The sequence below is a fragment of the Dermacentor silvarum genome, chromosome 2, assembly GCF_013339745.2.
Source record: "Dermacentor silvarum isolate Dsil-2018 chromosome 2, BIME_Dsil_1.4, whole genome shotgun sequence".
In the NCBI taxonomy this organism is placed as follows: domain Eukaryota; kingdom Metazoa; phylum Arthropoda; class Arachnida; order Ixodida; family Ixodidae; genus Dermacentor; species Dermacentor silvarum.
This window is the reverse complement of record NC_051155.1, coordinates 43,817,801-43,840,849: the sequence shown is the minus strand read 5'-3', so window position 1 is coordinate 43,840,849 and position 23,049 is coordinate 43,817,801. Positions and strand designations below refer to the sequence as shown.

The 23,049-nt window shown below is 46.3% G+C and overlaps 1 protein-coding gene across 3 annotated transcripts in view; it reads right to left on the bottom strand.

The window, feature by feature from the left end:
• The window catches only part of LOC119441433 (progranulin-like), a 122,426-nt gene that overhangs the window by 73,408 nt on the left and 25,969 nt on the right, over positions 1-23,049 (bottom strand). Inside the window, exons 4-6 of one of the 3 annotated variants that reach the window (XM_037706055.2) lie at positions 15,395-15,694; positions 10,482-10,766; positions 6,516-7,018 (exon numbers count right to left, since the gene is read on the bottom strand). In XM_037706055.2, coding sequence (XP_037561983.2) covers positions 6,864-7,018; positions 10,482-10,766; positions 15,395-15,694 — 740 coding nt within the window. In that variant the 3' untranslated portion in view covers positions 6,516-6,863. Of the gene's footprint in view, positions 1-6,515; positions 7,019-10,481; positions 10,767-15,394; positions 15,695-23,049 lie in introns of those variants that run through there. The other 2 variants (XM_049661279.1, XM_049661280.1) reach the window with 2 other exon arrangements.

The following is a 23,049-nucleotide window of genomic DNA, read 5'->3' as shown; positions in this document are numbered from 1 at the left end:
GACGAAATGCTCCCGTATGTGTCATTTACGTATAACACTGCGCTTCAAGAAACCACCGGGTTTCCTCCTTTTCGTCTGGTATATGGACGCGACGTCATCACTATATGCTCGACGTGAAGCTTCTACCAACTTCGTCTGATACGACCGCCCCAGATACAGACGCTTTTGTTCAGCGTGCCGAAGCAGCGCGGCAGCTTGCACGGCAACGAATTCTATCTCGGCAAAGCCAAGACGCTCGTCGATACAACATCCGCCACCGAGTCGTAACATATAAGCCAGGAGATCTCGTGTGGATTTGGACCCCTATACGTCTACGAGGCCGCTCAGAAAAATTATTGCGCCGTTACTTTGGGCCCTACATAGTTCTCCATCGCATAAATCAAGTCAACTACGAAGTTGTTCCAGCAGAATCATCGCCCCAATCGCGTAAACCACGCTCCTCCGACATTGTTCACGTCTCCAGGATGAAGCCCTACCACTGGCGCTGACGCCAGTTCACAAACTTTGTGGTGCGGTGCCTGTCCTCACGTCCGTTGTCTTTTTCATTTCTTTTATTTTCTCCCTGTGGTATTTAACCCGTCACCCACTTTCGTGGCTTAGCTTTCACTGTTCTTTCGTGCAGTGGCATCGAGACGATGCTTCTTTTTTTTTTTTTTGGAGGGAGGGGTAATGCCACGCGTTAGTAACGCTAGGGGACGAGGACGAAGAAGTGTTGTTGGCTGCTGCGGCCGAAACAGTAAACAGCCGTTCGCTCAGAACTGACTGCCTGCCTTTTTCTCGCGACAATATATATAACCTTTAATAACCGTTACATGTGAAGTTTCGTGTGACCTCGAAAGATGGTTCACTGAAGTGACGAGCTTATATGAGTATGTGCAAGACCTCAGAGTAGGCGACGACAGTTCAGTTTTACAGCCTGACTCTTTATATATATATATATATATATATATATATATATATATATATAGAGAGAGAGAGAGAGATAGATGAGAAGCACAACTGCGCGTTTCTCTGAGGTTTATTCACCCAAGTTTCGGTCGGCGGACCGACCCCTCTCTCTCTATATATATGTATATATATATATATATATATATATATATATATATATATATATATATATATATATATAGAGAGAGAGAGAGAGAGAGAGAGAGAGAGATAGATAGATAGATAGATATGCATATATACATGGGTGCATGGGGCTCAGAAAGCTGGTCCCCCCCCCCCCCCCCAGAAAAATGAAAACTTTCCGCGTATGAGTAGATTAGTTATCAATAAGCATCATTTTCAAAATCAGTAGACTCTCAGGTACATAATCAGGTTTTCTCGAAGATATTGCCGCTGTGCGACCCGCGTCGGCCCTCCGTTCGTCGTCGTTTCAAGCGGTTGCGTGCCTAGTTTCCTTCAGCTCTCCCGGCGTGGCGGTCCCGTCGCGCGTGCCTAGTTTCCTCTGGCTCTCTGAGCTGACGGTTGTCTTCCACGCGAATTTATGCCGCTGATCAATATAAAACTGCGTGCGCGTGTGTCTTTCTTCGGGATGACCGTCGTCGCCACTCAAGAGAAATAAAATGTCCTCATATACCTTTGATCAAAATTCTGTGTCACCTCTGTGTCATGTGCTCAACTGCTTCGCTGGTAATCCACCAACACAGCAGTTGAATGGCGCGTAATTTTTAATATTCTTCATCACGTTCAAGCCCACAACTTTCCGAGCACGTCTTTCGACCTTCCGGATCAACTGCTGTCGGCCGACATGTACCAGACTGCCGCGTCAACGCCCACTTTCTGTGAACACCTGCACAAACATCAACACCCGCCATAAACCTTCAGCGACGGCAGCAAACGAAACAGGGATAATGCTTTGTGCGCCGCAAGTGTATTATAGCATAGGCGCGCGCTCAGCACGGAGGGCTATGGTCTTCGTCACTGTGCCAGGTGTGTTTTTACTATGAAAGTGCTTTTGTTAGCGTGAAAGAAGCCCGCTAATACACGCAAAGTGCTTCGAGCGGCAAGTCGCGCAGCAATAGTATTGCGTGTATTTGCAGCTGGCTTCTTTCAAGCTCGGAAAAACACTTCTATGTAGCACGTATTGATCGAGCAACAGAAAGCTGTATCGGGAGTTTTTCATGTTGCTCTACAATTTTCTCATTGACATGTTTCATCTAATTATAATATTTCAGAAGTTGAATAATTAATTATTGCAAAATTAGTCTGAGAATAAGGCCGTAAAGTTACGCTTACTGCAAACACACAGTTACCCTAGCCCGGCCGTCTTACGCCACTGTAATTAGCCGAGCTTATACCCGACTGATGCGTGTAAGGCATGCGGAAACAAAGGAACGCTGCGGCACATGGTCTGGGAATGTCCGGAAACAACGGTACCGAAAACGCCACCGTTCGCGACACGCCCATAACGGCAGGCGTTACCAGATTACAGGAAGCCTCGAGCTCGCTCCCTCCCGCCGTCGCCCCGGTTGCGGAGACCACCGGGGACCTTCTCAGTCGGCGTCGCCGCCGCTGGGAGGCGGCCCTGAAAAGTTCAGAGCTGGAAGACCAGCTCTGGGACGTCCGGCAAGCCGAAGATGCCGCCCGAGTCCAAGGACTTCGAGCCGCCATGCACCTGAGGCCACTAAAGCCAAACAGCCGGCTCTTTCAATAAAGTTTATTTCTTCTTTTGAGTATCTCCAAGCGACGGCAAACCTTACCTTCGTTCAGTCGAGCTACCTGGAATCTGCATATTTTAAAGTTTGGCTCAAGTTACATGCAACACCCTCTATATCCGTACGGCTTCATCAGCCCTCGTGGCTGCTTGGTTGACTCGCCATGACACCGCAGGCTCAGCAGTAGCTGGCTGCATCGCCGTTGAAACGACGAAGACCGTGCCCGACGGGACCCTCGGGACTCCTTCCACAAATGCAACACTAGGCGTTTCACTTAAGTGTTTATCTTTTATACTACAGAAAACTGGGCGAGTTGTTTTGAATACGCATTTGCGTGTCTGGCGTTGTGTTTCGTCGTTTGTTTTGCCGCGTTAACAATTGCGTATCTCTTTCACCGTGGTCGTGTGTGCGCCAAGGAGGAAAAATGTGGAAAGAAGGTAATACAAGACTAAGGGCCCATTCACACTTGCTACTAGGCGAGGTCGCGCGACCAATTGCGACTGGCGACCAGAAAACTACTCAAGACGAACGATGTTCACACTTACAAATGCGACCGACGAGTCGCTAAACCAAAATGTATCACGATATGCCGTTTACGTCTGCTTGAAATGTCATCGCCGCGTAAAATAAGCGTCTGCGTATACGAACGTCCTGTTCCTTCGCATCTGATTGGTTAAGCTGTTCTGCGACTGTGGTCGCGCGACTGAAAAATCGAGCAGTGAGCGACTGGCCCGAAACGGTCGCATTTCGAGAAAAGCGACCATTTGCGACTACTTGCGACTGGTCGCTTTGCGACCAACTTGGTCGCGCGACCTCGCCTAGTCGCAAGTGTGAATGGGCCCTAAGACCATCCACATTTGGTTACCAGAGAGTAGCGAGAAACGCAACGTCATGACCTCTGCTACATCTTCTATAGACCCCTCAACGTGACGCCCGCCGTCGGTGGCTGATACTAATGGCGGCGTAATATCCATGAACTCACGCGGTGCGGTGACCGCTACTGACGCCATGTGCTGGAACACCATTTGCGAAAAAGCTTCATCTTAATACAATATACTTTTCAATTCCATCTCACTTATATGCCTGAGTGGTGAAAGGTGCGATCGATGATGAATCCGTAACCTCAAGTTTGGGATACAACGGGGAGCACTATGAGACAGTTACGGTACTGCACTTTTATCTTCATTTCTTATTTTTAAAAGCCACTTACTATGACTCACGGTAATATAAAAAAAAACACCGCATATCCACGAAGTGATTGATGTTGGGTGGGCGAAGCACCGGGGGATCATTCGGGAAAACGCCGGAAGCGTTCTCCGGAAGCCGGAAGCTGGCTTCCGGAACCGGAAGCGGAACCGGAAATGGAACCGCAAGCGGAAGCGGGAGCTTGGCATATATATATATATATATATATATATATATATATATATATATATATATATATATATTGCGCGACAGCTGTTCAACCTCGACGGCTTATTATGCAGGTCGCGCGCTTGATGAGTATATACAGATGAAGAAGGGGTAATATAATGCTCACAATATATATATGCATATACATACATACATACATACATACATACATACATACATACATACATACATACATACATACATACATAGCGGTCTCCATGCCAACCAAAGCTTCGGACTGCGAGGGACAAGGCTCGGCCCTAAGGTGCTTCGCCCGTAAAAGAAGTCTGTGAAACATCGACAGAGGCGACTAAGCAGCCGAACATAATAAATGACCGAAAACAGTAAACGAAGAAAAGTTAACGACCGATTAACCAGTACCTTTATTCATTTCTTGTGTTAGTAAAGAGCAGTCAACAAAAATCGGTGACGTTGCAGCCTACTGGTACTGCGGAAGACAAAGCTGCCCTGTGGCTTTGTCGATGCAAGCACAATGATCCACGTGTGAAGCGTCGTTCGCGCACTTGTTTTGGCAGATTCTCGTACACTATTTATCTCGTTCCAGTTATAGGTTCGAGCCGTAAGCGGAAGCTTTTTGTAAATATTTCCCACACGTGGAAGGGCGTTCCACATAACATCGCCGGGCATCACTCGCGCAAGCATGCGGGACATCGTCCCACATACTTAAGCACAGTTTCATGTATACACATTTTTGTTTGTTGTTTAGTAACTGCACATCGATTATTCTAGGCATAAAGAGGTGTGTGAATTGGTTCCAGGTATACATAAAGGTCAAAAGTAACAGGTATGGAGGGACACCTTTCCTGATAGCAATGCCACATATTCACTGCTTTGTGAATAACAAAAGAAAAAAATGTCGCAGTTTCACCCGAAAAGCGAAGCATCAATTGCGATAGAAAATTAGAGAGCTATACAAAGTAAGGATGGTAGTTTTATCCTCTGTATAAACTTGGACATGTAGCAGCACCAGCAACGCGCAGAACTGTTGTCGACACTGCCGCCCGCGTTCGCACCAAACGCGCGCGGCAATACGCCGCCGCGTTGGTGCGACTGTTGCCGGTGCCTCTGGCGCCGGCTCGGAGGCGGGGCGACGCTGTGCTACGGCACCAAATGCTTATCTTGCAACCCAGCTCAAGGAGAACTGGCAACGCAATCTCCCACGCGAAAGCAAAAAAAAAAAAAAAATGTTGTCGCAGTTTCACCTGAAAGGCGAAGCATCAATTGCGATAGCAAATTTGTAGAGAGCTATACGGAGTAATGATATTAGCTTTATTAGCTGTATAAACTTGGACATGCAGCAGCACCGGCAACACGCAGAACTATTGTCGACGCCTTCGGCGTTTTGCCCACGTTCGCTCAAAATGCGTGCGGCGTTGGTGACTGTTGCCGGAGCCTCTGATATAAATAGGCACTTGGTGCCGCACCTAACGTCGTCTCCCTTCCCTCCCCCTCCCCCTCCCCCACGGCCTCTCGCGTGTCGGAAGAAGGCGCGTTTGCTATACATATATGGTTATTGTAAAGGAGGAAAGAGACGCCTACTTCTGCAGCCCTTAAGCGAGCACGGCGCAGAACGCGCGTTTGTTCTCCGCCGTGCGTTCACTCCCCGTGAAAGCGCGCGCCCCTCGCGCCCTTTCACTCGCACATACAGCGTTCGGAGCACGGCGACGATTTCATCTCCATTGACGTCATACGGAACCTCACGGCGACGGCGACGGCTACGGCGACGGCGACGCCGACGGCAGAAATCTGCTTTTGAGTGTCGATATAATTGCTATCGCAATAAAAAAAAAAGCGGGGAGGCAGCGCGGTAGGGACGGGGGGAGCAGCTTCTACTCTGCCAACAAATACGCTTGCACTGGCTGTGGTGCCGTCGCCCGTACCGTCTCTTTATCTCCACCACGGCCGGGCTCGACTGGCCCGCGCACTGAAGCGAGCGAGCGCGCGCGCCAGTCGAGCCCGGCCGTGCCTCCACACGGCTCTGACCTTTATCCGCTGTCCATTCGCCGCTCAGTTTCCGCTGAAGCGATAGACCGCACGATTCTTCGCCCGCTGCAGCGGCCGCGCCAGCGTTTTGACAGTCGTTGTCTGCGGTCATTCAGTGTGATCTATTCATGTTTGCTTGTGCGCGATGACACCACGCTTGTCAATTCAGTTAGAAAGCGAATGTGTCCAAGTTAAATGCGGCCGATAAAACTACTCTACTATCCCTACTCCGAATAGCTCTCTACCAATTTGCTATCGCAATTGATGCTTCGCCTTTCGGGCGAAACTGCGACATTTTTTTTATATAAATACGCTTTTCGTGCCGCAGCTAAATATCGCCTCCTCTCCCTCCCTCCCGTCCCCCCACGGCCTTTCGCGCGACGGAAGATGTCGCGTTTGCTCTCCGCCGTGCATTCGCTTTCCGCGAAAGCATGCGTCTCTCGCGCACATACAGCATACGGCGCGCGGCGACGATTTCATCGCCGTTGGACTCTATACGGAACCTCACGGCGACGGCGACGCCGACGGCAAAAAGCCGCTTGGAGTGTTATATAATTGCTATTGCAATAAAAGGTCAGAAAGTTTAAATATATATAGAACGACGTTGCATATATTTCGCCATTTTATGTGGTACGTCGTTCAATTTCGGTAAGTGGGAAATATTTACAACGATTTTCCACTTATATCGGGAACCCATAGACGGAACAAAATCAGAGTGCAGTCCTGGGAGGTCATCCACGCCGTGGATAATTATAGGGACGGTCGCCGGAAGACAGGCAACGGCGCTCAGCCGACGCACTCGGTGCCCGGCGGACATCCTGAAATTCCCGAAGCACAGCACACTCCTCCTGGGTACGGGGAGCACCGGTAGGCCCCGTACTGGTCACGGCAGCACGTGCCCGAGCTGCATACCATCCACGTAGGGCACGGCACTGAGGGGTCTGCGACCAGTAAAGCACGCGATTATTATTTTTATTATATGGTTTGTACACATATACACACAAAGGCACGAATGAAAAAGGGAGGGAGTAAGCTGACAACTGCCACCCAGAGGGGCACAACGGCTGCCTGCTCTTTCAGGAGGGGGGAATAGAGGTAATTTATGTAGAAGGAAAGAAAAGAGAAAATAAAGAAATGACGGAGACACAGACAGAACAAAACAAAAACACAAAGAATGTCTATAAACGGGAGGCCAAGGCAGTATCCTTCAGAAATGTTAGCAGGGCTCAATGGGCCTGGTCACGTCGAGCAGCGCACCCTCTTGGAAAGAGGCAATCGCCAAGGGTCGCACATCGCAGTCCAATAAGTCTATATTCCTTAATTAGCAATGCGCGCTGCGCAACAAATGCGGGACACTCGATGTGTCAAGTGTCTCACAGGATCCACAAAACGTACACGACGGGCTGTCCACCCATCCTTGTCGGTATAGGCGTTAGCGCACCAACACAGATCCAACCCTTAACTTCTATAACAGGGCTCTAGCACGACGGGCCAAGCCTCGACCACGAACACGGGGAGGGAACGATCCGTCTGCAACACGCCGGTCTGGGTGCTGCTTTAGGAGGTGTCGGCATATCAGAAGACGATCGTTTTCAAATATACAGGAAATGTCAGGGCAGTTGCATTCGTGGAGGGCACAACTTGAAGCGAGGCGATCAGCCTCTTCATTTCCAGCGATGCCCACGTGCGAGGGTATCCACTGGGCATTGAGGGACACTCCACGCGAAGTAATTTTGCCGGCAGATACTTGGATACTGCCTAAAATTGGGCTATCGGCATCTTGTCTCAGTCTGCTGAGGGCAGCACGGGAGTCTGCAAGAATGACGACCTTCAATGCGTTTAATTCTTTGTGTACGTACTCCAGAGCAACATAAATCGCTGCCAGTTCTGCAGTTGTTGATGAGGTTGGATGAACTATTCTAAACAGAGTAGAAGAAGGCTGTAGAAGAGCCTTGGGCGTCGCTGCGTACAGATGCGTCCATGAATACCTTAATATAATCTCTAAATTTTTCAAATAGGTGGGACTGGGCCAATTGGAATAGTGCCGAAACAGGCTGGCTAGGCTTTTTATGTATTTCGGCAATTGACAGATAAATGGGAAAGGAACATTTGTTGTGCTTTTTCAGAGTTGTGAAGGAAGTAGTGTCTTCTGAACTGCGAGCAATGAACACAAACAATGCCGCCATTTTCCCCGTGCGAGAGAACGGGCGCTGAATAAGCCGATTAATGAGTGCTTGGCCGTCTGATGCTCGGTGCAAACGCTCGATATGGCGTAGCGCTCTCTGGTCTGCTTGCAAGCTCAGGGGCAACTGGTGCGCTTCTGTGAGTAGTGGAACAGATTGCGCCTCGCGGGGTAAGCCAAGCAAAGCAACACGATGGTCCAGGGAATCGCCATGATTCAGACACACAGCTCTGACACTGCGGCAACCGGTAAAAACGTGGCACGTGTGGTCGTAAATAGAAGGACGCAGATATCGTAACCGAAACAATTGGGCAGATATGAACCCGTAGGCCATATCTGCCCCATATGGCCATATACGTATACAGCTCAAATTTATTTATATCTTTAAGGTAAGCAAATATATATTCTTATTTACTTATTATTTATATATTTATTTAAACAAATAAAATACTTACATAACCACATACGGCCTCATATCTCCATTGTGAGCAGGATAAAAACCATTCTGGCTTTTGCGTAATAAGCCGCATAGTATTGTCTACACATACTGCGTGCCATAGCTTTCGCACAAGCACAAGCAAGGGACTATGTATATATAATATTGACTTATCTTTGGTGTTGTGCTGCTGCTTGTTATTCTCGATTTGTTTGTCGACGTCGATGTATTTGTTTGATTCCAGGGTACGTTACTGTATCTTTGATGTGTTCACACTGAAAACTAGATACATTTGACAATTGAGCAGAATTAGTTCTCACGAGTAACGCCTGCGACCGCTGGTGTCGCGGCGCGCGGACGCATAATCCTAGGGATATTTTCATATTTCGCACGTTTTCTTTATAACTCAGAGAAAATTACGCGAGATATAGCATACTGAAAACAACTGAATCGGGTGTTGTAAAACACAATTATTACTTTTCTATCAAAATTTGCGCCATCAAATTAGTAATTAATAAGTCCGTTAATTAAAATAATCTAATTATCGGTAGTTAAATTATATTAAAGAATACTCCTGGTGCAGTATGTCACTGCTGACAGAATACAATTTATTGCGACCGCGTATATTCTATATTTTATTTTTAAGAGCTTGGCTAACGTTAGGAAACCCTGCATATAATCAGCTAGACGCCATTTATATCCTAATATGTGAAAGCACATCAAACATGCAAGAGGCAAGCGTCAAGCGCTTTTTAATGGCTATATTGAATTTTGCGTTCTACTATAAGGCATACGAGACATTATGCCTCCGCAAATACATAGTTTGAATTACTTAATTGGGTGTTAGATGCATGCGAATGAATTCGAATTTCAATCAGAGTGAGTGATTTATTCTGATGACATCAAAAATGTTGGCGTCTGTAGAGCCGCCGACTTCTCCACAAACAATAGATTGTACAATGAGCAAAGAATGGTAATGTGACATGAAACGAAAAACTAACGACCAAACGGTCCTGCAATAAAGCAGATTTCCTAAACATGTTTAACAACAACACTCAGTATAGAAACGAAAACACCACACAATCAATCTATAACCCACACAGAATGCTGCGACATAGCGGTAACGAACAAGGTCATTTGATACAAGGATTTGATACACGCAAAATTGCCGCGCGACTGGCCGCTCGAGGCACTTTGCGTGTATTCGCGGACATCTTTCACGCTCTTAAAAACACTTTTATGTAGCACGTATTGAGCAACAGAAAACTGTATTGGGAGTTTTTCATGTTGCTCTACAATTTTCTCATTGGCAAATTTAATATAATTATAATAATTGAGAAGTTAATTAAATGGGATTAATTATTTAGTTAGGCGGAATCCAAAAAAATAATCTGAGGGTCTCCAAGCGACGGCAAACAACATTACCTTGATTTTGTCCAGCTACGTGGTCATTTGCATATTTTTAATGTTTGGCCCAAGTTATGTGAAGCACCCTGTATTTTTAGGGCGCCGAAGGGGCCAAACATGAAACAGAAAAGACACTGCGAAACCTGTGACGTCACACTGACGCATCCCGGAGTTGAGCTGACGGCGCGAAATTTAAGAAAAGGAAGCTTGGCCTTCATTACCCGTTTCCGCTAAGTCAGTGAAAATAGTGTTTTTTTTAATGAAATAATTTACCAGTCCTAACTCATTTAACGCCGCTGTTTAGATCTCCTATTAATTATCAAGCTTAGTAGCGTTGTAAAGATGACTGCGACGACAATCAGAGCGCCTCGCCACTCACACGTGTCCGAGGGCACGTTGTCGAGGCTGGGGTACTTTTTGGAGGCGAGGACCGTCCGTCCGCGTTCGTCATTCAGCGACTGGCACCGGTGACCGGCTTGCTGGTCGAAGTGCTCGCATCGCGTGCCTCGCGGGCAGCAGTGCTCTCCGTCGACGCAGCACTGGGCCCCCTCGTGAGGGCAGCAGGCGTAGTTGCGACCGGCTTCGGAGGGCTCCGAGGAACGGACGGAGCAGCAGGTGGAATTCCGGCGACAGTAGGTGCCGTCCGGACACGGAATCCACGGTGCTGCGAATGAGGAAAGTAAGCAACGCACACCTACTTCTGTGTCACCAGTTTTCCGCATTCAGGGAAGAAATTTGACGAATGACATATAGCTATTCGTGAGGGAGTAACGCGAACGATCGTTTTTATCTGCCTTCCATGAAACCGTTGCCGTCGCACAACAAAGATCCCACCCACTGGTCTCGTGACTCAGTCGCAATGCATCACGCCAAATGAGTTAAGTTGGATTCTACGCATCTTTGGAACCTAAGTACGATCTTACTGCTCGATGACAAGATATCACGCCGACTAAGCCTCAGTGTAGGTAAACGCAGCATGTACATTTTGTGTTTCATAATTACACTAATTGTGGGCTAAATATACGACCGTTTGCTCGAAAAACATCAAAAGTGTGCTAACAATAGGTGACTCTCGGGCAGTATTTACACCGAGCCCAATGATGTTCTGCAATCGTGAAACGTGCTTTAGACTGTTTTCGCGCAATAAGGTAACATAACTTTTCGTTGTGGAATTGAACGTCAATATCGGATACCACAATGTAATGTTTTGTTCTGGTCAATACAGTTTGGAAGAACTCCAAACTACCCGCAAAATACCACATATTGTCAGCACAAGAATACAAATATTGTCATCGCACGTTGTAAAGATACATACAAAGATGCGCAATTAGGACTCTACCCAAACCCATAAAACTGATGTTACAACTGTAAAATCATTCTTGATAAAAGCTCCTCCCCGGACGAAGCGTCGCAAACACATTGTCATGTTTGCCAACGTGCACTTATCACACACAACCACACACACAAACACTATATATATATATATATATATATATATATATATATATATATATATATAGTGCGTGTGTGTGTGTGCGTTACGTGTGCTATATATATGTATATAACGTGTGTGTCCGCATTACGCGTGCGTCATATACCGGGTGTTTCAGCGAACACTTTCACAATTTATTTAAGGTTGCCTGTGGCAGATAGCCCCATTCTACTTATTGAGCTGGTCTACTCGAAGAGGCGGACATTATTTCCAGGAAAAAATGAAATGCATAATCGACTAATTAACAAAAATTCACTAATTACGTTTTTAACTAGATACCTGATGGCCCAATTTGCAGTTTACAAATTGTAGCCGTGGAGTTCGCAAGGCAGATCCACTTGAATTTAATTCTCAGGATGACACCAGTTACGAGGTATTAATTCCCGAACTTTGCGGAGAAATGCATTGGCGTTCTAGTTAATTTTGTGCTTCAATGCACAAAGCGACGTTTAGTTAAGAAACTGACTGGAACGCCAATGCATTTTCCCGCAAAGTTCGGGAATTAATATCTCGATACTGGTGTCATCCCGAGAATTCGTTCCAAGTGGATCCGCCTTGCGAACTGCACGGCTACAATTTGTAAATTGCAAAATGGGCCATCAGGTAATTAGTTAAAAACTTAATTAGTCATTTTTTGTTAATTATTCTATTATGCATTCATTATTCCATAGATACATAAGAATGACGCTTTCTTTAAATAACAATCTGAAGGAAGGCATGCGTGATGACAAAAAGAGATTAGAGTTGTTGGGAATTTGAACACCATACATAACGGCACGAATTATAGATTTTAGTAAGCAATCAACTCTTTTGCGCCAAAACACTGAACAAAAGTAAAAAAAGAACAAATTCCATAGCGCAGCACACTGTATGCTAATGTGTGAGCTATCATTTTCCTTATATAAACAAGGCATAATGCTTTGATAGAGTATAGTATACATGCTATTTTGCGCAGCCGGTCACAAACGTTAGCCAAATGACTATCCCAAGACATACTTGAATCAAAATGAACACCCAGATATTTGACACTTGAGAGGTATGGAATAGGAGAGCAGGCACAATTATTACACTGAGGAGAATGAAGAAACAAGGGAGTGATGCGAGAAACACGTTTTAGGGGATTATGGAAACATACAAGTTTAGTTTTATTTTGATTGATAGAAATTTAGTTATTAATGTACCAACTCATGACATTTACAGTGTCAACTTGTAATTCAGTCACAGCTTGATCGTAATTAGCATGACGCGATACCAGAAGCGTGTCGTCAGCATACTGGAAAACTCGGCAATGAAGAATGGACTGAGCGAGATCGTTAACGTATAAGTTAAATAGAAGGGGTGCTAAAACCGATCCCTGAGGAACACCCCTGGACAACTGTGTGGGCCTACTTTTAATATTCCCGATTACTACAACTTGACTCCGACGATGCAAGTAATTCTTAAGGAGAGACAGGAAAGGCCCTCGGAAGCCATAGCTATGAAGTTTACAAAGTAAGACATCGTGATTCACGGAATCAAAAGCTTTGGATACGTCTAAAAATAATGCGCAAGCAAATTCGCTGCTTTCAAGAGCATTACTAAGGAAATCAGTTAACTCATCTAGCGCTAACTTAGTGCCGCGCCCGGAGGTAAATCCATATTGGTTGGCCGATAAAAGGTTATGTGCATCAATGAAGGTTTGCATTACCTGAAAAATATGCTTTTCAAGTATCAAAGCAATGCACGAAAGTATGGGAATAGGTCTATAGTTTGTGACAGAATTCACCTGCCCACTTTTGAAAAGGGGAGCCACAAGTGCTTCCTTAAGGCCAGATGGCATGATTTGTGTTGCTATGATGTCGTTTATGATAGCTAAAAGAACACTCTTCAGAGCCGCGAAGTTTCTGCGAAGAACGTCAGCAGACACGCCATCCAGTCCCACTGACTTGCCCTGTTTGAAGTTGAAGAGGATATAACGAATATCTTCTTCAGTGCACTCTGGTAGAAAGGCAGACACAGGCACCGATGGCGGCCCAGGATAACTAGTATTACTAGACCAGTTTGTTGCAGCAGACGAAAAAAAAGGTTGAATTGGTCCGCTAGGACAATAGACGGAGGTCCAAAATTTTTAGCAATGGTTTCATACGTACCTTTGCGTGGACGACCCCTTAACTCATTAACAACAGACCAGGCCTTGGATGGATTATTTCTAGATTCAGAAAACTTATTTTGGAAGTGTTTTCGTCGTCCAGCTCTAAGCACCGCGGTAACCTTATTGCGAGCCATCTTATACGCAGCGCGAAAAAACTGATTTTTAGGGGAACGACGATAACGCGCCCAAGCATATTCCTTTTCTGCTATAACGGATAAGGCACTTCCGCTTATCCATGGGCAATCCGGTTTTCGTTGTTTTATGACGACCACCTTTCTACACGAGTTCACAATCTGCGTGTAAACAGTAGTTGTCAGAAAATGATTGTCAGTCAGCGATGGCTTTCTAGTGTAATATGCTGCATATCCCCATGCCGTCCGTGAATGACAGTGCACTCACGAAGTGGTCAACCACAATGCCGAATGATACCACGACACAGTAGCAACCCGGAACAACTCCCTATAGCACCCCCCCCCCCCCCCCCCTTTCTCATCCCTAATATCCTGGCGGCAACTGTGTTCCAATTATTATTCTGCAAGCGGCCTCGCTCGACGCGGAATTGTCTGTTGGGGATGGAGAGCTGTTGCTTTAACATACAGGATGATCGTTTTCAAGTTTACGGTATTTTTTAAAATAGCATCTTGCAGATAACATAATTCTAGTCCTTGAGTTGGATTATTCAGAGAGGCGGACATTACTTGCACGAAAATTCCAAACGCCTATTCAACTAATTAACAAAAATAACGAATTGTCTTCTGAATTAATTACTTTAAGGTACATATTGCAATTTACCAATTGTAGCCGGTGAAGTTGCAAAGCGGCGTATCCACTTGTAATGAATTTCCATAATGACGCCAGTTTGGAGATACGCGCCATTAAGCGATCGCCGTAAACGTGCACTGTTATTCCACTTACTTTTTTTAACGAAACGCTCTTCGTGTATTGAAGCACGAATATAACTGGAACACCCATGTATTTCGTCCCACACTTTGAGGAATAATATCTCTGAATTGGTGTCATCGTAGAAATTCCTTTCAAGTGTATACGCCCTGCAAGCTCAACGGCTACAATTCGTAAATTGCAATATGGGCCGCAAAGTAATTAATTACGAAGTTAATCAGCAAATTTTAGTGAATTAATTGAATGTGTGTTTCGATTTCTCGTGCTAGTAATGTCCGCCTCTTCTAATAATCCAGCTCAAGTACAAGAATTGCGCTATCTGCCACAGGCGACTTTTGAAGAATTCCATAAAACTTAAAAGTTATCACTCCGTATATTTACAGTTGTATACCCTTTGTGTCACCTTGGCACATCCATACTGGAGGAATGACCAAGAACGGGCACGCACCAATATCACCTGCACGCTGTGCCCAATTTGTCTGTTCGGCACAGTGACCAAAGTTGTTTGCTAGGCCAGACAGCAGTCGCATACCCAGTGACCCCTGTTGGCTGCTTGGCAAGACAGCAGCCAGCCCATGCTATGTACCCAGGCTAGTAGACAACTTGGGTCACTGCTTTTTTGCAAGATCGTCCAGTTATACGAAGTGGCCGAAGTAGCTATACAGAAATCTTGGTGGCGCCAAAATCCGGACGCTTTCGATCCGCCGGCAGTAATGCGCGCGATACCAGCGGCCCACGTGCAAGCACTTCCCGACGTATACACACTCACCGTCAGATGTCCGACCCGGCGACTTCGCCTGGGGCCCCCTCCGAGCGGGCACGGGGAGCCGCCGGCTGGATGCGCTGCCGGTACCGTTGGGTGCACGCTGTGCCTGCTGTAGCGTGGGCATGCAGACGCCCCAGCGCGGCTCGCAGCGGTATCCCGCGGCGCAGCAGCTGCCGTCGGGGCAGCACACCTGGCCGTACTCGTACGGGCAGCACGAGTACGTTCCCACCGGGTACTCGGGCGTGTGGCAGCAGCTATTGCCGGCGGGGCACGTGGTGTGGTCCTGGCACTCAACTGTTTCCTCTGGGCAGAGTGATCGTGCAGACGAAAACAGTTCCTTCTGAAGTCTGCCGAGTCGAGCCCAGCCCTGCCATCACAGACTGAAATAGTCCCTGCGATTCTAACCTCGGTGATTTCTGAGCTATACGTTTGTGAATGCGTGGTCAGCGTAGCCAAAGCTGCTGGAAAAAGATAAGTGTAGGTGTTTCTCAAGCAAACTCGGCGGCACCACATTGCACAAGTTGGTGAGACAAATTATTCGAGCTTGTGCCTGACTGCAGTTCTGTCAAGATGCGACGCTGGCTTGCACTTGGCAGTATGGTATCCCTGACTCTTCGCATATGTTCTAGGCAAAAAAAAAAAAAAAAAAAAAAAAAACGCCAGCCAACTACCGGTTATGCTATCTCACCGTATAGAGCTCACAGTGACACACTGCGCTACTCGTTGTGTCCGAATGTGACTGAAATGTGGAATTAACTAAGAAACGCTATTGTTGTACTGAAAGGTATCGGTGGATCTTAACATGCTGTAGATGCCGTACTTTTTACGTGAATTTTCGATTTAATTTTTCTGTGCCGATCAATGTCCCTGAGAGTTTTGTCCTCTCTGTTGTGACGCTCGATTGAGGGTTGACAGCAGTAATATATCCAATCACCATCTAACTCACTCACTCACTCACTCACACACTCACTCACTCACTCAATCAGTCATTTATTTAGTGTGCCCAGGAACATCCATAGGGTCTGAGTGCGGGCGCACGTATACAATAAAACCAAAAATCAAGAATAAAAAGATGACACCCGAATATAAGCTTAAAAACGAGAAAGAGGCAAAACATAAGCAAAAGGTGACAACAAGGCATAGTACCAGAAAAGAAAGACAAGGAACAGTTATGAACAAAATGCAAGGTAAATGCAAAAGAAAAAACTGCTACAATAAAAACTGTCATCCCTTCCACTGGGTGGAGATGGAAGACCAGCGAAGCTGTACTATGGCGGGAATTATGTATTTCCAATTATGACCATTAAAACACAGTGACCAAAGTTGTTTGCTAGGCCAGACAGCCGTCACATACCCAGTGACCCCTGTTGGCTGCTGTAATGGTTATGCTGTAATGTAAGATGTGATGCTGTAATGGGTTATTTCAACTGTTAAAGAATGAGAAATATATATGATCCGGTGGTTTTCATTTATTTAGTGACCACAGGGTCCATGTCCTTATGGTCACTACGGTACACCGCCATAGGGTGTACGGCAAAGGTTGGCACGTTCTTCATAAACACGTCACCAACGCCGCGCGCGTTCGGTGCGAACGCGGGCAAAACACCGCCGCCGTCAACAACAGTTTGCGCGTTGCTGACTTGCGCTGTCAAAACGCTGGCGTGAGCAAGCGCGCCAGCAGCAGCGAGCGAAGGTTCATGCGGTCTATCGCTTCAACGGAAACTGAGCGGCGAAAGCACAGCGCATACAAAGGTATAGGAACCGTGTTGCAGATCGCTTTCAAGATACGGTGCGCGCAACCGCCCGTCGCCGCGCAAAGTAGAAGTACGCAGTTAATTGCTCGCAGAGCAAAAGCCGCACTTCCTCCCTCCCGCGCTGCCTTCCCGCTTTCCTCCTTTCGCGTGGGTGATTGAGTCGCCAGTTCCCCTTGCGCCCGGTCGCAAGATACGCACTTCGTGCCACAGGTAAACTACGCCTCCCCTCCCTCCCTCCCGTCCCCCCACGGCCTTTCGCGCGACGGAAGAAGTGGCGTTTACTCTCCGCCGTGCGTTCGCACCCCGTGAAAGCGTGCGTCCCTCGCGCGCTTTCACTCGCACATACAGCATACGGCCAATGAGAGTTTTTTTCTACACGCGGACACGACCATCGGAGACTGAGCCCTTAACAGCTTCGGTGTAAAACTGAAACATGCAAAACTGAAACATCAAAGCAGAGCTCGGAAAAGAATGACAGTGAATTATGAAAAATATCGAGATCACCAAAACAAGCGCTATAAAATAGACTTGGTATTCTGTGCACGGTTAAGTGTTAGTGATGGCAGGCAAGAACATGGAAAGGTCTATGTTCTCTGGTGATCTTGCGCGGAATACGAAAAATTATACAACAGAGGAGCTCGGGGCAGGTGACGATACAGTGAAGGAGTTTTAAAAGAAACAGAAGGTCAGCACGATTACGTCGGCAGCAAAGTATAAGGCCAACGAAAATAACGGAACAGTGCTAGAACAAGGTCCATGGAAGTGCCTGTAATAATAATAATAATCAATCAATCAATCAATCAATCATGTTTATTTAACGTGCCCAGGAACAACACTAAGGTCTGAGTGCTGGCGCACGCATACATTACAAACCAAAAACAAGACACTCAGGGAAAAATCATTAAAAAATAAATGAATAAAAACAAAAATTGTGAAAAGAAGAGAGTACCGACAACAAAGCGCAAAGTAAATACAAAAGAAAAATGAGGAGAAGGGCACTTGAACAATACATGAAATTATAACACAAGGCAAAGCTCCGAAAAGAACGATGACAAAGAGTTATGAAAGATATCAAGTTCACGAAAGTAAGCGTTATAAAGATTCTGTATTCTGTGGACAGTTGAGTGTTGGTGATGACAGGCAGGCACATGGAAAGGTCTATGTTCTCTGGTGATCTTGCGTGGGATGCGGAACATGACACAGCTGAGAAGTTCGGGACACGTGAGGTTACCGTGAAGGAGTTTAAAGAGAAACAGAAGGTCAGCGCGATTACGTCGGTCGCGAAGTGAGGGCAATGAGAACAATCCAACAGTGCTAGTACAGGGTGCAATGTCCAGGCTTGCAAAGCGGTGATTATATATGCTTAGAAACTTTTTCTGGACACGATCTATAATGTCACTGTTGGATCTAGAAGAGCCATTCCAGACGACCGACGCATATTCGAGTTGAGGAAGACAGATGGTTGTGTATAATTTGCGGAACGGTGTAGGAGACTTGAATTCCCTCGATAGTCTGCATACAGAACCAAGAGAGCGCATACCCCGCATTGCAACACGTTTAGTGTGAGCCGAAAAGTGTAAGGTTCCATCAAAAAGTACACCAAGATCATTGATCTCGCAGACCTTACACAACGGCACAGAATCTATAGAATAAGAAAAAGAAATACTTGCTGTTTTGCGTGTGAAAGTCATGACTTTGGTCTTAGCAGCATTCAAGGTAAGGTTATTATCCTTGCACCATTTAGAAAAGGAAAACAGGTCAGACTGCAGGGCGCGCGACAGTCATCAACAGTGTGAATTTTCTTTAAAATGTTGATGTCATCGGCATATAGAAGGAAATAAGAGTTCCGAATAACAGAAAGAACGTCATTAATAAAAATTTTAAAAAGGAGTGGTCCTAATACTGACCTGACCCTTGAGGGACACCGCTAGTTGCCAAGTAAGAAGACGTTTGGCCATTGACGTTAATATAACACGATCTATCAAGAAGATAACTGCGCAAGAGATTCACAACTGACGAGTCAACATCAAAGTGCGTAAGCTTCACCAGAAGCAGGGAGTGGCTGACTACATCAAAAGCCTTGCTGAGATCACAGTAAATGGTGTCAACTTGCCCCCTTTGAAGTACCGGATCTGTGTCATGAAACTTGCGAGATTTGTGATAGTGGAGCGGCCGGTGAGAAATCCATGCTGATTCGGAATGAGCGAGTTCTTTACAGTAAAAGACAATATGTTGTGAAGAGCAAGCTCAAAAATCTTGGACGTAGCACAGAGAAGAGAAATTGGGCGATAATTTGACGCATCTGATTTGCATCCAGACTTAAATACAGGAAAAACACAAGCAGTTTTCCACATGTGAGGGAAAGTGGAAGTAGTCAAAGAGTTAATTAAAAATGTCACAGTTTCGCCCTAAGGGCGAAGCAATGAATGCGATAGCAACACAGCAATGTCATACGAAGTAAGGTGAGCGGCTTTGGTAGCAATATGAATTGTAGTAAACATGAGCTGATTAAGTAAGCAGGTGTGTTGCGGCGTAAGTAGACCGACATGAAGAGAGACTCGATGACCACGAGGAGGCGCGTGTGAAACGGTGGTGTTGATGCGAAGCGCTTCCCGTGGGCAGCGCGTGCGAAGGGACACACCTGTAGCGCTGCACTGCCGACCCGGGCAGCATTGCATGTGTAGCGTTTGTAAGATGTGGCCCAACTATTACTAACTGATTGAACAAGCGTGATGTGAGCGCGCACAAACAAACAGGAAGAGATCACACTGAATGACTGCAGACAACGACTGTCAAAACACTGGCAGCAAGCGCATATATACGCCGCAGCAGCGGGCGAAGGTACGTGCGGTCTATCGCTTCAACGGAAATTGAGCAGCGAATGCACGGCGCATAAAGGTCAGAGCCGTGTGGAGATAAGAGACGGTGCGGACGAACGACGAGCGCGGTTGTTGGCAGCGTAGAAGTGCGCCCCCCCCCCCCTGCGCTCCCTCCGGCGCTGGCTTCCCGCTTCCTTGCGTGCGCGTGGGTGATTGAGTGCGTTCGCTCTCCGTGATAGCGCGCGTCCCCGCACGCTTCCGCTCGGGCATACGGCGCGCGGCGAAGATTTTATCTATAGGGAACCTCACGGCGACGGCGACCGCAGAAATCCGGTAGAAGTGTCCATATAATTGCCATCGCAATAATATAGATGTCAATACTGGAGCAAATATACTGCCGTAAGCTTTTAGAATTACGGAGGGGATGCCGTCAGGGCCGCAGGATAGGGAAGGCTTCAAGCGCTTAAGGCATTCGTGGACAAGCTCTTCATCATCAAACAACACCGCACTAGATGTAGGAACCGTCCTGTGCTGCTGACTGACACCAGCGTTGAAACCTGCATCTTTATACAAGGAAGAGAAATGGGCTGCAAAACAATCCGCGACTGCTTGGACTTCTGCCCCTCTAGAGTCAAGTAAGCGAAAACCCTCTCCATGTTTATTGGAGCGCTTACGGATATACTTCCAAAATTCCGCCGGCCGGTCGGAGGCGCTTTTTTTCCAAGAATGCCATATATGAATCTTGATCCCGCTTATAGAGACGTTTACAGAGAGCCCGAAAAAAGCGGAATTCTTCTCTGTACTCATTAGGCAACGGAATTCTTGATTTTCGGTGTGCCCGATCTTTATGCTTTAGGGCAATTATGAGTTCAGACGAAAACCAGTGGGGATATCTAGAGCGTCTAGGCCTGTACTGGGGAATGTATTTGCGCATACTGCTCAAAACAAGCTCTGTAAACTGATCTACTTGGTCATTAACATTGCTTTTGTCGGTAACCAGTGACCAGTCGGTGGTGGACAAGGAATTATATAAACCAAGATAATCACCACGCCTGAAAGCAAAGCGTGGGGATTCATTTACGCCACTGGAGGAGCTCTGCTTCAGTGCTGACATAGAGGCAGTTATCTTTAGTGGCGGATGAAACTTATCGGTACGCACAAGGAAAATTTCGGAACGAGAGACATCTAAAACCTGAGTATTCGAGATGCAAAGATCTAAGACGTTGCCACAGGAATTGGCGATTAAGTTATGCTGTTGAAGGGAACAGAAAGACAGAAAGTCCAACAACAGGCTGCATTTATTCTCTGTGTAATGATTGTAATGAGAATATCTAAGTGTGTTCCAATCAATACCTGGTGTACTAAAATCACCAAGAAGAATTACTTTGTGCTTACTATGGGAGGATATTACACTTTCAATGGAAGAGATGACCTCATCATACAAAACAGGAGAAATATTCGGCTGTACATAGAACGATCCAATCAACAATTTTTTACATCGGGCTAGGCTGACTTCTAGCCATATCGACTCCCGTACACTTTCTATATCGATGCGCACGTACACATCTCAGTGAACTGTCAACTGCAATCAGCACGCCACCACCTTTTTGTTGAGATCCACTGAAGTCCCAGTCACTGCGGAAGACGTTGTAGTGCGGTGGAAAGAAGTCTGAAGACGAAATGTCACCACACAGCCAAGTTTCAGAAATATCAAAAATAGGAAAAGAAGATGAGATTACATTGCAAAATAATAATAATAATAATAATAATAATAATAATAATAATAATAATAATAATAATAATAATAATAATAATAATAATAATAATAATAATAATAATAATAATAATAGGCTGTGCAAAGACTCTCTTTGGCAGCAGGGCACTGCTCGGCTGTGGCTAGGTACTTGAGGGCTAAGCGCCGCGGCGAGAAGTTTGGCAATGTGGATGCACAACAGGCAGACAAGAGAACATATTTATGTGCACTGTAATTCTCTTCAGCCCAGAATAGCAAGGTAAGTGCAGATACAGGACACATTATGATTTTATTATGGTCACGAGAAGACCAATATGCGGAGATAAGTGAAGAGGAGGCGGAAATACTGGTGGATCAAGTGGCAGCGCAAACAATGAACGCGACGCCAGTGCGAAAGGACAAGACGTACAAGCGCTGCCTTTCAACTGAAGCTTTAACGCCGACACGTGACAAACACACGCAACGCGGAACGGCGCCAGGCCGAGAAGGAAGAAAACAACCAAACGTTTTACAAATGGGAAAATGCACGAATTTGCACATATAGGGTGTGGAATAGGATTCAGATACGGACCGTCATCCTCTGTTCGCGAAACGGAGGTGAGACACACCTGCGCGTGCTTATGAATATCACCATCATCATCAGCAGCAGTAGCAGCCTATTTTTCTGTCCACCGCAGGACGAAAGCTTCTCCCAGCGATCTCCAATTATCACCCCTGTCTTGCGCTAGCTGATGCCAAGTTGCGCCTGCAAATTTCCTAATTCATGACTTCCTGCGCTGGAAAGCTTCTCGAACACATGGTTCACGATCGCCTCACCACATACCTCGAAGACTCAGGACTCATGCCTGACACAATGTTTGGCTTCCGACAGCTCCTCTCAGCCCAAGATATACTCTTACAGCTCAAGGAAGACCTCTTAGACTACCTAGAACGCCACAAAAAGTTCTCTATTTTAGCAATAGATGTAAAAGGAGCCTTCGATAATGTGAAGCATGATGCAATCCTCCAGAATCTACAAGACACAAACTGCGGAATCCGGACCTACCAATACGTACAGGACTTTCTCAAGGATCGCACGGCTACGGTGGGCATCGGCAACATCCGAAGCGACAAATTCGAAATGCCCAACAAGGCACTCCACAAGGGTCAGTCATTTCACCTTTGCTATTCAACCTCGCTATGATTAAGCTCCCACAACAACTCGATGACATCGAAGGTTTAAGCCATGCAATATACGCCGACGATATAACGTTATGGACAAAAGCGTCGACAACCGGCCGACAGCAAACTACCCTCCAAGAGGCAATCGATCTGATAGAACAGTACCTATCA